Genomic DNA, 18,155 nt, shown 5'->3' on the forward strand with positions numbered 1-18,155 from the left:
TGCCAAACATTTCAGAACCACAATTATAACTTTTTTTATATTATAAGATGGCATTGTCTTGCATATATCTATATAATTATGAAGTTACCGCTAGACTGGAAAATTGCAAGCGTTACACCCATATTCAAAAAGGGAAACAGACATGACCAAGGCAACTACTGTCCGATTTCATTAACATCGATTATAGGCAAGATACCTGAGCATATCGTCGTTAGCAATATCATGACTTTCTTGGACAGACGTAACTTCCTCCATGACTGTCAGAACGGATTCCGAAAAGGTAGATCATGCGAAACACAGCTCGCGCTCTTTCTTCACGACGTTATAAAATCTGGTGAATCGAAAAGACAAGTTGACGCACTATTTCTAGATTTTAAGAAAGCTTTCGGCACTGTACCTCACAACAAACTTTTATACAAATCACAATCATGCGGATTAAACGAGACAGTTGTAAACTGGATACGCGACTTCATCAGAGATCGTAAACAAAAAGTAGTTCTTGACGGAATTAGCTCCGATGCTGTAAAAGTTACATCAGGTGTTCCACAAGGAAGCGTAATCGGCCCCCTGTTGTTCATTATATACATAAATGATCTCTGCTCCCGCATTAGCAGTAAAATACGTTTATTTTCTGACGACGCTGTCATCTATCGCGAAATTAGTGATCACTCCGACAATGAAATTCTATCATCTGACCTAAACAACGTTCATTTGTGGAGCCAAGAGTGGGAACTCGAACTTAATCTGAGCAAATGCATGGCGTTACATTTCTTGCGGAATTCGTCCAATTCTAACCATGTTTATGCAGTGGATGGTATTAACATGAAGGCAAAAGACGAAGTGAAGTACCTGGGAGTTACGATAACCTCGAACCTCACGTGGGGAGCACTTATAAAGAATATTTGCGGCATAGCCCTGAAGAAATTAGGATTCGTCAAGCGTATTGTGGGAAGATTTTCGGATGAGAAAGTAAAAGAAAGGTGCTATTTCGCTCTCGTCCGACCGCACCTTGAATATGCAGCGAGCGTATGGAATCCGGTGCAGAAAGACTTAATCCGCGAACTGAATAAAATACATAGGAAGGCTGCGCGTTTCGTCAAAAACTGCTACAGGCGTACAGACAGTGTTACCCAGATGTTAAGCGAATTTGGCTTGTAGCCGTTGGAGACTCGGAGGCTGCGCGCTAGGCTTAGATTGCTTGAATAATTGAGAATGGATATCTTTAAGAGCGACACAGAGAACATAATATTAGAGCCACACTATATTTCCAGGTCCGATAGAAGCGATAAATTAAGAGAGATGTTTTGCCGAACGGATAGATATGGGAATTCGTTTTTTCCCCGAACCATAAAGGACTTAAATAAACGCTCAAGTCCCAGCCTCGTTTGAGCACTTCATTTTTTTTTTTTAGCGGTAAACGGCTGGTGTCCTAACACCCCCTGCCACACGCCTAATAGGCGACTTGCGGGGTATTATGCAGATGTAGATAATAAATTTAACTAAAATTTTCTCGAACTCTGCATATGACTTGATTAATTTTTATTAGGATAAAAAAAGTAAAGGTAACTCAAGATAACTTTTTTGCCCCCCCCCCCCCCCCCCGAGTTTTTTCTGTATCCGCTACTGCCGTCATTGATTGCAGCAGTCAATCTAAAAATCGGCTGCGTCAGTGACGTAACCTTGGGGGGGATGAGGGGGATATATCCCCCCAAAGCTTAAGGGTTCAAAAATATTTAAAGCTATTGTCTAGTTTTGACTTATAATAACTGCATCTGCTTAAAGTTAAATTTTAAGAGCCAAAATTACGTAAAATGCCTTTTAAGGCATGTTATTTTCCAAAATATTTACTGCACTCCCCATTTTCTGGGGGGTAGCCCCCACTAAACCCCACATCCCCCCAAAGCATATTAAAGCCTAGTTACGCCACTGGATATGTGGATGGGAAAGATTACACAGGCCAACAATGGAAAAACTTTTTTACTGAAAATACCTCATTCTTATGTTGTTAAAGTTGCTGAATCCAAATATGATGGTTTTAAAGTCGTATAACCCACCATTTATTCACATTTTACAGTTAAATTTATGAAATCAAGCAATATTTTTAGAATTTAACAGCTTTATTATAGTTTAATAAAATTGAAAAAGTAGGTCTAAAGAACGAAGATAATGGGGGATTACTGTTGGTACTTCACCGAGAAGTTCAGAAAGCGATTCATCCCAGAAAAAGCTACACAAGAAGCTTCAAGGAAAAAAGGGAAAGAAAATGTAGACCAATTCCAGTTGACAAGTGAACCCTTTATTATCACGCTGTAGTAAATACAAACAATTTTATCACAATGTTGTGAACAGTAAATGCAAACAATTTCATGATATAACACAGTGTTTCATTGATTTCCCTGTATACCGTATAGGGGTATTAGACTAAATATTAAATATATATTGCTTGGAAACTATGGGTGATACAGAGAAACTAAGGCCAGGTTTGGATTCGGCACATAACAATCTATAAAGATCAGCTATTAAAATAAAAAAAAGTTTTCAAAAAAAAATTTTTGTTGGCCTGTGTTATTTATGGAGGCATAAAATATTCCAGTCTTCTGAGCCAGAGCCTCGTAAATTCAAAATAAGAAAAACCCAATGTTACCGCCCTCTTTTCATCAGACAGTATAGTATCATTTAAATTCCGATGTACTTGTTCACCGACAAGCTTCCATTGAAGGAAGGAATTGCTCTCAAGGCCCCTTGCACACACACCGATTTTGGACGGCCTGTATAATGTATCGACCGTCAACATTCCAATAGTGAATCAGTGGATGCATGGGAGCTTGCACAGATTGACTGACCACGCACCGCTAGCAAATGGAACGAAACCCTAGGGCGGGCTCTCGAGGATACACTCCCGGGGCAGGGACGACGCCTCCTGGGGCGGGAAAGGGAAGGAAGGGATGGGACGAGGAATCCCGCACCGTCACAGAGGCCTGCGGGTCCTACCATCAGCGAAACCAGGTATCAGCCATTGCTATTCTAACAACTTTGGAGAATCATTCTATGAGGAAGAATGATCCAACGATCAAATCGTTAGATAAAAAATCGCACCGCTAGCAGTCGGCCATTGCCACTGTGGATCACCAGCACAACCACCAAGCAAATGATCGTTTGACCGGTAAAATGTCGGCCGGTAGTTAACCGGTCATCCAAAATCGGTGTGTGTACAAGGGGTCTACATGCCGTTTTACACGGGGCACGGAATTGCGCAGGTTAGAGGTGCATTGATTTCTAAATTGGCGTGGAATTACGCGAATGCATGAACGAAATTAGAACAGGGGCTATTTTGCCATCTCACGTCCACGCATTCTCGCATGTGTTCTAGCAATTCACCGCTTTACACGACGCAATTTTGACTGCGCCTTCGTACACACGTCAGCAGTTGTGCAAATACGTGCCCCGTGTAAAACGGCCTTAAGAGTGTAAACAACAACAACAATCAAGAGGTTGAGAGGTGGTCAACTGTCCGGTATGATTTCGTGACGTCATCAACTTATTGGCAGATAGAATTAAGTAGAGAGATGATAGATCGTCAACGATATCTCGAGCAGTAGGCTAGTGATCGAGGAACGAAAAAAATGCGTGATTCATTCTACGACCGAAATTAGCGAGGTGAATAGCACCTGTCACGTATTTCACATGCAAGACAATTACATACCTGTAGCCAAGACAATCACGAACCCTGAAAGATAACCCACCCAGTCAAATACGTTGGGGGCCGTCCGTTAATAGGGTGGTTTCCTATTATTTTTTTACTTCCTAAATTGAAAGATTATTACTCCTGTAGTACGCATTTCACGCTATTAGATTTTTAAATGACGATATCTATTTTTCGCGATTTAATGAAAAGTGAAAATTTTCAAGCGCACGAAAACGCGAAGGCAAAGTATGAATGCTGGGAAAAGCGCGTGTGACGTAATTCTGGTTCCCGATGCCGCCTCGTGAGGTGACCTTGGGGCAAGGATGTGCACGCCGCTGGTATGGCTACTATTAGGTAGCAGAGTACCCTGATAGTAGGTAGCGCTTGGCTTAAATAAGGATTATTAATACCTTATCAAAAGAATGAAATTTTCCGACCTTGGGCAATTTTAATAGGTGATTATTAAGAGATGTTTCCCTGAGTTCTGTGCCGCATGCATGCATTGGTAATCTCAAACAATGTAAAACTCCTATCTACTCGCATAGAAACTAGGACGTCACGTGGAGTGGCATCGCATTGGCGCCAGTCTGGCCTTTTTCAACTGCGGTTAAAATTGACCATTGCCATTCGTCTAAACTAGGATTTCTACAACAAAATAATTTGTATATTATGAATACACTAATGGTGGGTAACGAATCGCAATCAATGCCTTACGTTTTCTTTGATGAAGGACACTACCCTATTGCGTGAGGTGACTTTGGCGATTTTTAGACCCCCCTTAGGGAGATATCGTGGGGTTTGGCTCGACCCCCTTCCTCTCATCTCACGTGAGATTGTTCAAAATGCCTATTTTCAGTGTAAAATCGGTTTATTGGATTTATAAAAAAACAAGTTATTTAATTATTTTTATTTGAGATTAGTTAAGACCAGCATTTAATATTATTAAGATCATTGTCTAGAAACAGGGGCGGATCCAGGATTTTTTCTGAGGGGAGTGGGGCACAAGGGTCTGACAGGCAAATCATCTTCTCATATGTAAGATTTAACACTTTCCCGGCGAACAACATGTAAAAACTCTTCTCGGCATACTGCTGTGAGAATGAGCAGCGAGTCGGTACCCGAAACGTCAGCGCTCTCATATAATCTTACCCGCGCGGAGTCCTGGGAAGAGTTTTTACATCTTCTCATACTTGAGATTAAAAACAAGATACGACAATTACTGTACGAAATATTGTCTTTATTTTAAATTTTAATATGAAAGATATTGAACTGACTTAAATGATTGAGGCTCTGTAATACACACACGAAACGAACGTAATAATAACATTATTTTAAAAAAATTCTATTTTTTTAAGTGTCTGGGGGGGCACGTGCCTCTATGTCCCCCTAAATCCGCCTATGTCTAGAAATACATTTTACACTGTTTCTGGCAGAAAAAAAAATTACGTTGAGACGAGAGATCTGGCACCAGGTCCTCTCAGCCGCTCATCATTCGACCGACTGTCCCTCCCAGGCTTCATCCCACCTATATACCCAGCCGGCGGACCTCGAAAAGCCCGCCGACTTGGCATCAGTGGCGGCTCGTGAGTCAAATGCTAGGGGGGGCGCACTCCACCGGGGGGTCATAATTTTTTAATATTTCGTGTATTTTATTAAGTTTTTACGGCAATCTAGGAATTAAATTTTGTGATGCCATATGTTCCGTTTTTTTCAACAAAAATACCTAGTTCTCCTAATAAGGCTTGATTAATAAATACTAAATGCAGAAGACTCTCGGTCATACGGATCGGCTTAGTCCGGACTCTCGATTATACTGATCAATGATCTTGAAGAATAAAAATATATTTGCTGCGATATTATGCAAATACAAACGAAAATACGTTTTAGCGCCTACATTCTTCGTGCGGATATGCCCGCAATACACTTCTGTTGTTCGCTTTGCAATCATAATGCGTTATTTGTCAAATCTATACAACATTTGCAATGATTTAGGTAACAATGACACTTATAACACCTGAGGAGGGAGGGGAGTGTCACAGACTTCCACTAGGCAAAAAACACTACTAGAATGCGCGCGCTTTGCTATTGCAGATGTACACTTTGATGGCGGTGTTCGCGTTGTTTCTTGAATACAGTATGATTTAAAATCAACAATTAAACATTTCTCACACATTTTTAACATAATCTGAAATACTCACATGCCTTTAGTTATATTGCAGAAGTCCATCCTTCTTTCCTTTTGTCCAGCAAAGTGATCAATTACAAGTTCGTTGAAATCAGCGCCGGACAACAATTTCTTTCCCATTGAACGCATGGCAAGGGCACTAGTCTATAAATAAACAAGGGACGACACAAAATAGGCCGACGAAAAATACGACCAAAAAGAACAAGGTGCCTGGACACAGAATTGTGACAATTTTTCCCTATATTTCCCTAAAAAAAACGAGCACTGTTGATTAATTCAAAATTGTCTTCTTGAATGTACACACAGCGCTAAGAAACTTCTTAATCGGCAATTACGCACAGTTAACTCCTCGAAAATGATGTCTGAACTCATTTCACTCCGTTCCTTCCGAGAGTCTTGCCGTTACTATAAGGACGACTCAAGGGAGATAGAAGTCGTGGTCAACTAATGCTGATTCAGCTGACGGACGAATTTAAGGTCAGCAAAGGCATTTAAACAAACAAGGACGTCACGGACCATCTCCTTGAGTCTAAGATTCATATGTGGCAAACACACGAGACGCCAACGGGTCGCATTTGGAATAACCATGTCTTCGAAATCATTGCCATGATATAATAGAATATAAATTCTAGATCGTAAAAGACGACGACTCTGAGCCACAGATAGGAGTTGTAAGGATCTCCGCACTGATATGAACTCTTCGAAGCCATTTAAATCAGACCGAAGTGGACATTTTCCGTCAGACAGCTACCGCTCTGCCGCTGAGGAATTAGGTGAACATGAACTAAAAAAACAAGGACGGCTAGAAAAATGATGAACCTACACACAAAGGGTCCGTTGTACGCGGCACTTCTTGACAGTCATTGAATGACTCTATTTAAAGTCACGTTTTACGGGTTAAATCATGTTTAATCCTTCACCCTATCACGCACGCGCCTATTTCTTAAATTATAAATCAGTGGGGAATGTTAACTGATTTTTTCTAATACTGCAGGTCTTTTGATAAATTTATCTGAAAAATAGGTACCGCATTTCTAAACATCGGGAAGATATGAATACATTGTTCAGGCCTAAACATTATAATATTAGTTTCCCCAAGGTTCTTGAAATCCGTAATCATAATAGAACTGTGGCAAATACTCGAGAATGGTTTTCCTACATCAATACGGCCTTTAACTGGTTGGATTTTATGTGTTCCGGAATTCAAACACCAAAAAACGCAAGCATAATGGGATAATTTATTTTCTGTAGCAATACCTACCAGTAATTAAAAATTAAAATCGTATAACTACACCCAGTACAGTGATCATTCTGATTCCGTACGTCCCTTTTCTGTGGCAGCACCAAGTAGACGCCAGATTATACGCCCGCCGGCCTGCGCAGCGATGTCAACTCACACGTCGCTCTGCGCATTTTCGGACGACGTCCCAAGACTTCCATAAGACACAACGTTAGACGCGTCATAGCACCAGCGGCCCCCACCACTACCACTCTCCATATGACTGCATGGGGATGGATTGGGACGTCCTGGCCAGCGCCCCTCGGCTACAAATACGAACTTCTCGCGCTATTTCTTTTCGTGTTTTTCCAACACTTTCGATGTATGGGACTGAAAAAACACTTTGATTAATCAGATGTATAATTATAAATTAATAGATTTTTATTATTTTTACTTTTTCAAATATTTGGGAGGGGCGGCGTCCGAGAGTCCTTATGGGCAAACCGCCACTGCTTGGCATAGGGAGGCAGGACGGTCCGAGAAGGACAGTCGGCTGGATTTTGGGCCGTCGGGACGTAGCGCCAGGTCACACTTCGTGACTGGTCCTTTATTATTTTCATTTACAAAGTCTTTACATTGTTTTTGCGAAACACCAAACCTCTTCCTTTCTGCAGACTATACATTGCTGCGGTGTTGTCCGTGTATACATTAATATATATCCCAATTGGGGTGATACATAACATATGATTTGCAGCCATCAGGGCTGTCAAGCACTCTGCATTATAAATGGGTGTTTCTTTTGGTAGTGCCCAAATCTCTGTTTTATCCAATTGCGGGCATACCCAGGCTACCTGCCACGGGGTGGCATCGGAATACACATCATAAATTACAGTAAAATTTCTAAAACGACAAGTTGTTTTATTTCCACAGATTAACTGACATAGGTTTCAAAAGTATGCACTGCCATTATCAAGGCATCAAAAATAAAAAAACAGGTACCTTGATCAGGGGTGCAACTAGGAATTAAGGCTGGGGGGGAGGGGGTTTAGGGGCAACTATTACCGGGGTGTGTGGGGGTATGGAATACCCACCAGGATAAGCGGTAGGTGAGAAATTAATAAATTGCGGAATTTTAAGATAAATGGTTCAAAATGGTGAGTTTTAAGGCTTTCTGACGGATATTTTATTAATCCTTACACTATTCTATTAGAAACATCAATCCACTTAAGTAAAATGGATTGAACTTAAAAATTTCTCTGAGCTCTGGGGGGGGGGTTTATCCCCCAAAACCCGGCCTCGCTGCGCCACTGACCTTGATAATGAGAGTGTATATTGTCAAAACCTAGGTTGGTTAAGAAATAAAAACTGTGGAAATAAATCAACTGTGTTATCTTTTTCATGATATTGATTCTCGATTTCAACAAGGCAGCGCCCAAAATATTTAACTAAAATTGTTTTTTTTTCTCCATTTTCCATGCATTGGAAAATCATAAATTTCATTTACACAGTGCTTCATTTTTATATTCATGGTTGAATATCACCGAAACAGGCATAGTTACAACACGCTTTGGTCTTCCTAGGTTTTTTTTCCAAAAGGAAAAGGGTTTTGCTAAATTTTCAAAGGAAATATCTAACTGAAGCACTTAGATTCCCCTTTGGCTATGCCTTATCTCATTCTAACTTTAGACCTTGGGAATACAATTTTCTTTACCCTCCAATGACCCTCACCGTTAACTCTAACAAACAACAGCAAATACATATGAGTGGGTTTGAAGCCCAGGGGTACAAGTGATATTTTCTCAACAGAGTTAAGTTAAGCTAATTGTTAGAATAAATGCACAAAATCCTGGTTGCCAAGGGAGAAGAGTGAGTCTGTGTTCTGTGCTGACATCCAGTGGAAAATCAAATGCATTACTAAGTTTCTAATTGATCTCCTTTGTTTCCTATACCTAATTTCTGTACCTAACTCTGTATAGAAAAGAGAAATCACTTGTGCTCCTTGGCTTCCGACCCACTCATATATGGTAGTGCAAAAATGGAAGTACCTCAATGAATGTCCTGACTCATTTTCCATAATGACTAACTCTGACCTTAATTAAATACAAAGGAAATTCATGGCTTTTGAACAATACAGGCTAGGATCTGCTAGAGACTCGGAGGTTACCTTGCTTGACCAATGATAGTAGGTATCTATGGAGAGCATCATATTTGAACTCAACTATATTTCCAAACCCGACAAAAATGACAAGTGAGATAGTTTTCCAAACGGATAGTAAAAGGAATTCATTTTTCCCCTGACTAAATATAAAATAAATAAAATAATATAAAATAAAAGACTTTTGTAAATGCTTGATGGAGCTTCGTTAGAGCATTGCATTTTTATTTGTTTACTGCTTGTGTCCTAACACCCCCTCCCACACGCCTATTGTGGTGGCTTGCGGAGTAGTATGTAATGCATTTTCACTTACAATTAGTTAACTCTATGCGAAGGCTCAGCATAGGCTAAACATCAAAGGGTAGGATAACCATAACTGAGTTAATACATGTAGGACTAATGGCAAATCTATTACATTTCAATCTATGACAAATCATTTACATTCCGGAGAGCAGGCAGTCTAAATTTCATTTAATAAGATCTAAACTGGAGACAACTGAAGAGGTGATGAACACTATGTTAATAAATATTGACACTAACCATAGCACTTGCAGCCACAAATGAATGCAAAGAGAATAAGTGAAAAAGCTGAAATACTGAAAAATGTTTATTCCCTAAGAAAATTTAATTACAGGAAATTTATTACAAGCAAGAAGAATTTATAATTTTTTGAAATTCAAAAACATACAAATTGTATCAAAATAATTAAATCCTCCAACAAGTCCTCTGCTCATGACAGAAACTGGGCACAGAAAAGCAATTTGAAAAGATCACATCAATGCATTAGATGCAAACAGGAAATCTGATTGACAGAGTGATACATTTATCTTGTTACATTCGAATTTAAACCTAATAGCTATATGTCTTCATAGACAATTTAACTTTCACTTTGCCAAACCATCTTGGCAAACTTTTAAATGCAATTCATAACAATATTTCATGAAAGCAGAATTAGCGGTGTAAGAATAATTCCTTCTTGAGAACCTGGTCAAAGGCCAAATATAGATCCAAATTAAATTAGACATGGCAGTCTTTCAATTGTAGTTATAATTGCACTCTTAATATGTGATTTTGAAATAACAGCTTCTTATATAGTACATCCACTGGCCACTAGCCTCGCTAGAATTATGGCCACGGATGGCAATACTAGTTTTTTCATTTTTGCTGAAAACTATCTTCCAACAAAAGTATTTAAATCCATCAAAAATAATGGTTGGACAACTCTTGAAAACAAAGTAAATATATTCAATGGTGGGAGTGAGAATAATTTCAGAGGAATCACTCATTTCTTCATGAAATTTGTTACATTGGAGAGCTTTAACAAACTCCCACTGAATGAACCCAATGAAATGAATTCTCAACATGTTCCAGATCGGATGAATATTTGTGCCATGGTTCATGCAGATCTTTGGTTTGACAGTACACTTCATTACTGGCATTTGTGCGCCTCAGCTTCGCGATATGCTCGAGTCATAACCACGCTCACCTTTTCAAGGCTCTATAAATCTTCTCAGTTAAAATATTGTGCAAACACTAAAACTGTGCACCATGAACATTGCAAATTGCAAGAAAAAGTTGAAGAATAAACTCTAGCTTGTACATTTTCAGTAATCACTAGATGAATACACACAAAGTAAGAGAAAAGATCTATGTTATGTCAATAAAATTAAGTTCAGCCACATAATCTTACAAAAAATGGACAAATATGCTTTACAAATGTTTGATGAGTGGTTTCACTTGGTGAAATGAATTTGTGAAAGAGTCCCGTCTCGTTGATGAAACTGCAGCAATTAATCAACCCTTAAATTCATCCCTTCAGATGCCAGCACACGCAAATAACTCGAATCTTGTGATTTTTTTATGTCTTCATGAATGATGCAAACTTTATTCTATCATCTTGAAGAGTGCACATGAAAATATCATCCCAAGAAGCTGAAAGAGATAAGACAGCAAAAATCAGCAAATCATTTTCCAGAATTCCACAGTGCTGTTAAATATGGCAACAAAAATGAAATGACAAATGTTTTTACATAACTATACTATATATACTGTATATTTACTGTATACCATACAGTATATTTGTTTGAATACTTTGAATGGTATTGTTTCCAATGTATTTCATATGTGTGAAAATTTTGGCATGCATTCCCAGGTATCCACATTTGGGATACAAGTGTATGTGTAAGTTTGTACAGGTTTATATTTTGTTCTTTCCTTTGTTTTTCTGTTTTTTGTGTTTGCACTTACTGAGCCTTGTTGTCATGTTTTTTTTGTACCACTGTCAATTAATTTTCTTGAATTGCTATGTAGTTGTAAAATATCTCATGGGTAAGAAAGGCCCACCATATTAAATGTAATTAAATGAAAAATGCATACTATGATTTTATGTAAGAGAGGTATATCATACATAGCAGGCAGAGACTCTGTAAGCAGCATAGTGACAACTTTTTCAAACGATAATAGACCAAATAGATACCACTGGTGATATCACTTAAGCATCAAAAATGCTACCATTTATTTGTCAATAAAGTGGCATTTAGCAGTAACTGGCAGCGCAGGATCCAGGATAAGAACAAGGGGGGGCTAGGTGAGGGTCCTGGGGGGTAACCTCCAAGCGGCAATGTGGGTCCGAACAAAATTTCCATTCTATCTAGTGTAAATTGGATACCCAAGGGGGGGCTATATCCCTCCCTAGCCCCTCACTGGATCTGCCACTGGTAACTGGAATAATTTTTATCAAAATGTAGGTGCTACTCAAACCACAAAAAGAAGAAATCATTTTCTCATCACTTTCTGCAAAATTCTTTGGAACGCTGCTGTGTAAAAAGTTTATTAATTGGTCAAAATTTGACTATAACCCAACTAGGTTACACATAATTTATTGATTTCATGGCTTCTGGTACAAGAAGAAGGCTACCAATCAAAAAACAGAAACAAGAGAGTACTAAAAAAACACCTGAATACTGAAAAAGTAACTGAAATTGAAGTTGTTTTTTCTGTTACTTAAAAAAATAATCATAAAATAACCTTAAAATCTATTTTTATGGCAATAAAATAAACGCAAACAACTTTAAGGATAATTTGGTAACTGAACATTATTTAGCAAAGGTAATTAATTAAACATTAATTAAATTTAACATTTTCAGCAGCTGATAGATTAACAAACAGCATCAATGGATCATATCTTAACTTCTTGTCTGATCATGGAAGTAGTGCTGAGCTTGAAGTGCCTTCGACAAAGCACTTAAGCAGGGATCAGACAGTCTCAGCAAAAATCTCTTACTTTGCTGGGATTTGAACCCAGGCCCATGAAGTGGAAAGCCAATACTCTAGACCAGGTGTCTCCAATTTACTAGGCCACGAGGGCCACATCCCAAGTTCCGAATTGCTCCACGGGACGGATAGCAAATTTGCCGATGACTGAAGCATTCGATACCAACGTCTACTGAAGTATCCGATGGGGTATATCTTATTTACGAACAGTCGAAGGCCACTTTGACATGCACTACAGCGCTGCAATGCTCCTAGAGGCGTCTCACAGTGTTAAACGAGTGAGAATAGCACGCTACTTGAAACGAGTGTGCGGGCCAGATGGAAGACCTCCGGGGGCCGGATCCGGCCCGCGGGCCGTATTTTGGAGACCCCTACTCTAGACAACAAACACCAGCCCAGGCCCTTAGAGGTTAATCTAAATCATGAATAACCCAGTAATGCAGACCATGATGTTCACTACTGCTTATTATTCTCTTAGTTTATTATTCAAATCATGATGGTTTCAAAGATTGCTGAGAAAATAATTATAAATTGACTGCCTCTTATAGTTATCCGTTGGTTACAAAAGATAAATTAGATATATTACTTATTGCTAAAAGAGGTAGAAGGCTAATGGAACTAAAATTTAATTATAAATATAAATTATCATTAAAATGCGAGGCAGTTCACTTGATAGCTACATACCATAATGCATGCAACACCAATTCCAGCGCCCCCAATGATAGCTGCGTGGTCTCGGACAAATCTTTCCGTTGCATTCAAGCAGCCCTCCGTGTAGATGCTCAGTGGGTTCGGAACACTCTGGCATGGGAATTTCTGCAATGGAAGACATCCATTATATAGTCTCCCTTCATTACTTGTATACCCCTTATTTATTATTGGCTCACCTTTACTTTAAAAATACACCCACCTTCTCTTTAAAAACACCGTTAATATATTTTCAAACCATCACGTATTTGCTAAAAGTATACCGGGTAGTATCAAAAAGCATTAGGACTGAATTTCTGTAGCACAAATGGAGTTCGATATTTTTTCCAGTCATATGCGGAAAAGTGAATAGTAGGCAGGTCGATTTCCGTGAGCCTCTGTTCAGAAGTGCAGTCGCAATCCAAAATGAAGAAAAATCTAGAGCAGAGCCAACGGGCTGGCCAAAGGATACCTACAGGGATGCTACCGTGAGCCCCTCAACATTGTTCAAGTGGTAAATGATGTTCTGAGATGGGAGGGAACTCATTGAAGATGACCAGCATGCTGGTTGCCAGTCAACGTCAATAATTGATGAAAATGAGACCAAATTAAAGGCACAGAGTGGTTCACAGGGAGATAATAACCTTTCGACCGACTGCGAATGCCAGCTCTTACATGGAGGTGCTTCACAGGTTGCGCAAACAAGTTAAAAGGGGTCCTTTTATGAGTAAATAGTTGAAGTACATATCACACTTCATTTACGGGGGAAGACATGGCAAATAGACAAAATTCCTAACTCTACACAGTTCAAAACATCATCTTAACTGCTCCTTGAATTTTTGTATATCAGATGCTTCCTTGATAGTATCCTACATCATGTGGTTATTTCATTCCCTAATCGAAGTTCTCTCCCACTCAGAATCGAGAAGCAAATTATTGGCCCCAATATGTATCAAAGAAAACTTTTGAAAGTGGTGAAATTTTCCCCAGCATTAGTAAGACATGTTTTTCAGGACTGTGGAGAATTCCAACATCACAAACACTCGCATCTACCTACAAACGATGCTTAAGTAATTGAAAATCCATAAAATTAGAGGCCAAGGCAGTATTTCCACAAGTTTTTGAAACAACAGAGTAAAGTCAAAGGGCATCAGAGAAATACGTATGCATTACAGTTATAATGATGAAAACGCTACATCAAAGTTAAAGGAATTGGCAACAACATGAAGATTATAAGGGTGTAAATTACAGTATTACAATTCAGAACCTCTGATACTAATACCACTTCAAATACCTTGATTTTAGGTCTCAATAAATGAAAATTATATTCACTGCCTTTGATAAATTTTGATAATTCCTTTCAGAAATTAACATTTTGCGTCATTAGGGCTAAAAAAAAAGACAACAAACATACAGCTACAACAATAAAACATCAGGCATCACTCAAATCTCATTAAAAACTAAAATTGAACACTTTAGATGTTCCTATAAATACAATAAAACCTCTCAAGATATTTTAATTAAGGATCACATATCACAGGGGGAAAAGTATCCCAACAAAATGCCGCCTTTATTACTCAACCAAAAAATTAGTTTCCTTTCTTACAGTACTCACTCTTAGGAACAAGATGAGGTAAACTCAAATACGATCTTTTTTCAGCAACGAGGTTGTGAAAAAATAATGCCAGGCCACCTCCCTAAGGGTTAGGCTTGACTAAGAACATTTACCATGAAGATGTTCCGATTTCAATCTTCATGTACATGGCCTAACATATCAGCCATATGTAAGGCCACAAACATGAAGTAAGAGCACTTAAATTTGTTGTCAATGGCTTTCGGGAGCAGCTGCGTGTTGCACTTTGTCATGCGAGCTTTCACATCCATTACAAGTCGCATCATCAGGCGATCTATAATGGATGTGAAAGCTCCCATGAAAGCGCAACACGTAGCTGCTCCCGAAAGCCATTGACAACAATACATCTCACTGCAAAAGCCTGCGTTCCAAGCACTTCAATTTATCATTACAAATCATACAGCAATAAAGGAAGTCCACCAAAAATCTTCAAAGAGTGAAGTCACTCCATTGGTTGGGAAGCTTTTTTGATGCATAGTACGTACATAATAAGGCTATCTGCAAATTCAATCAACCTCAAGTGAACATGTGGACATAATAGCATTAACACCTACATGCTAACCTGCAAACTGTAAGGAAAGACCTGTGGAAGAGGTTGAAATGACACCAGCCGTTCACAAAAAATAAAATAAAAGAAGGTGATATTTGTTCACTGTGTACCACCTAGCAAGTCCTTAATGGTTATTGGGGGAGAGACAAATTCCCCTAGTAGAAAAAATTGTGTTCTTTTGGTGTTCTTTATATGTTCATTCAGTGTTCAAGTGTTCTTTTGATGTTCTTTTGGTGTTCTTTTATGTTCACCAATTTCTTGGTGTGTTCTTTTGATGTTCAATTTATGTTCATCTCAGTGAACACAAAATGAACATTTTTCTTTATGTTCATTTTGTGTTCCCTTTGAGTTCATTTTATGTTCACCATGGTGAACACAATATGAACATTTTTTTATGCGTTCATTTTATGTTCACTTTGTGTTCATTTTATGTTCACCATGGTGAACACAAATTGAACATTTTTTTATATGTTCATTTTATGTTCACTATGTTGAACACAAAATGAACATTTTTCTTTGTTGTTCTTTAAAATAAACCAGTATAAAAATTCTCATTCCTTGGAGGAGATTGTGGATAACTGCAGTTCATGTGTCATGACAAGTAGCTTTACATAAAACAAGTAATACAGATGATTTTGGAGACTTTGTCTACCAAAAATGAGTTTGAATTTCGCCATCTTGAAATCCACAAAACTGTATTTTTTAGCAGTTTTCCATAATATTTCTAGAAATTTAAAATAATGAATTTCCGGGAAAATTATCCCAAAATGAAGGCATATCATCAAAAAATGGACATTGAACGATCCGAGAATGCAATCAAGGAACACCTGAAAACACTCTCAATATGTACTTTATTGCATACTTAACAGGGATAAGGCCTGAGCATTTGGCTTCAGTGAATAAGTTCGTTTTTCATAAAAAAAAGCTGGAAATAAAATGGTTTGAGACTTATCCAAACACTGACATCTGATTCACTAAGATGTGTAAGTGTTCATGGTAATGATGGGACTTCCGTGAAAGCTTTTTCTTTGCTGTTCAACAAAATGTTCTTTTTATGTTCATTTTGTGTTCTTTTGATGTTCAAAAAAGTGTTCATTTTGTGTTCAAATTATGTTCTTTTTATGTTCACAGACCAGTGTTCATTTTGTGTTCTTTTTATGTTCTTTCTGTCACAAAACACATAAAAAGAACATAAAGTGAACATTCGGTGAACATAGAAGGAACACAATTTGAACATTAAATGAACATAAAAAGAACACTGAATGAACACACTTTTTTCTACCAGGGTCCTAAACCTAACCATTATGCAAAATATCTGTTCAAATGTATAATTTCTGAAAAATATATGCTCTGAAAAATATCTATCCTTAATTGCCCAAACAATGTAAGCCTTGTGCATAGTCTCTAGCTGCTCCCACCCTCATAAGGTGAGTAATTCCTTCAGTTTAATCATTGAAGTTTTTGACAAGGGGGGCATTTCTCTGGCATCATAAGGCATAGTAAGTGCCAAAACCAGTTGGGTGAATAAATATCGAATGGAATATTACCATGTCACTATTAAAACCATCATCACCCAGAAAATAAGTTTATGGTACGTAAAAACACACTCTTTTAATGCACCATACGATTGCAGCCATTGAGTAAGAATAATTGTGAATAAAATTTACTTGTAAACCATTGTTTGTACAGTGCCTTGGTTGAACAGTAAGTAGACCCTTTCTTTACAATATTAATTCTTTCCTGAGAATTGGTCATTGAGGGAATTCTGCCATGCGGTGAATCTGCATTGTTTCCGGACAAAGAATCAGTTTAAAGTATAGCAACGCATGTAAATTTTGCTGTGTTAAAAATACCTTTCCTTAGCTAATGAGGCATGGAATTACATAGCTGATGACATAATGTACGACTGGAAACAAAATCGGTGAATTTTGAAACATTAAATAGTTGGCACAAAATCATTTCAGATCATATACGTCGAAATCCAAGATCATTTCAACCCATCGAAAAGTGTGGGGATAAACTGTGCATGGAAATTTTTATGCGAGTGTCTCAAATTCTATTATGACATACCTTCCCGCTGGTGCTATCGCCACTGATGTACTTGCAGCAACTCTCTGGGATGTTGTTCTTCCAGTCTGAGTAGCTCAAAATTCCACAGCAGTGCAGCTGAAAAAAGTACACATTGCAACCATTAATAAATTGAAAATGATATTCACATTGATTTAACTCTTTGAGAGCAGGAACATTTTTGAATGTTTTGTTTTTCTGGGTTGGCTGGGGAGAGAGTCGCATTGGCGATCTCTACAGTGATTGAAAGTGCACTTGAGATCTACTCGGGAAACATTAAAAATTTGGGGAAACTGAAGTTGGTAGTCGACCAATGACTAAATGTTTAAAAACATTTTTTCCACCGTCAGAGTACAAAACATATAAAAACATTCCTGCAGTATAAGGGTTAAAAGATCTGTAGAGCAATAACCCCAAAAACAGCATACATGCAACAGCATGTAAAATGATACTAATAATAATTATTATAATAATAATATGCCTTTATTCAGGTGAGGCTGAGACTAACAAGTCCCCTCTTCCACCTAAACCCTCAATAGCGTCAATGTAAACATATTAAAAAATGGTAGATAAATGTTTACAATGCAAAAGATATACAATGTACACTATTTGTGAAATGTCAAAAAAGATAAACAAGTATGTATTAAAATTTTGTATAAAAAAATAAGGGTGTAATATCCTTCAGCGAAAAAACCCACTGC

General features: G+C 38.1%; 1 protein-coding gene across 5 annotated transcripts in view; it reads right to left on the reverse strand.

Annotated features, from left to right (window-relative positions):
* Positions 1–9,838: 9,838 nt before the first annotated feature.
* Positions 9,839–18,155, reverse strand: part of LOC124162005 (tetraspanin-11-like) — a 206,801-nt gene continuing 198,484 nt past the window's right edge. For all 5 annotated transcript variants that reach the window (XM_046538325.1, XM_046538324.1, XM_046538326.1 and 2 more), the window contains 3 exons: positions 17,458–17,553; positions 13,202–13,333; positions 9,839–11,176 (listed from right to left, as the gene is read on the reverse strand). In XM_046538325.1, the coding sequence (XP_046394281.1) occupies positions 11,129–11,176; positions 13,202–13,333; positions 17,458–17,553 (276 nt within the window). In that variant the 3' untranslated portion in view covers positions 9,839–11,128. The remainder of the gene's footprint in view (positions 11,177–13,201; positions 13,334–17,457; positions 17,554–18,155) is intronic.

This window comes from Ischnura elegans, chromosome 7 (assembly GCF_921293095.1).
Source record: "Ischnura elegans chromosome 7, ioIscEleg1.1, whole genome shotgun sequence".
Classification (NCBI taxonomy): Eukaryota; Metazoa; Arthropoda; class Insecta; order Odonata; family Coenagrionidae; genus Ischnura; species Ischnura elegans.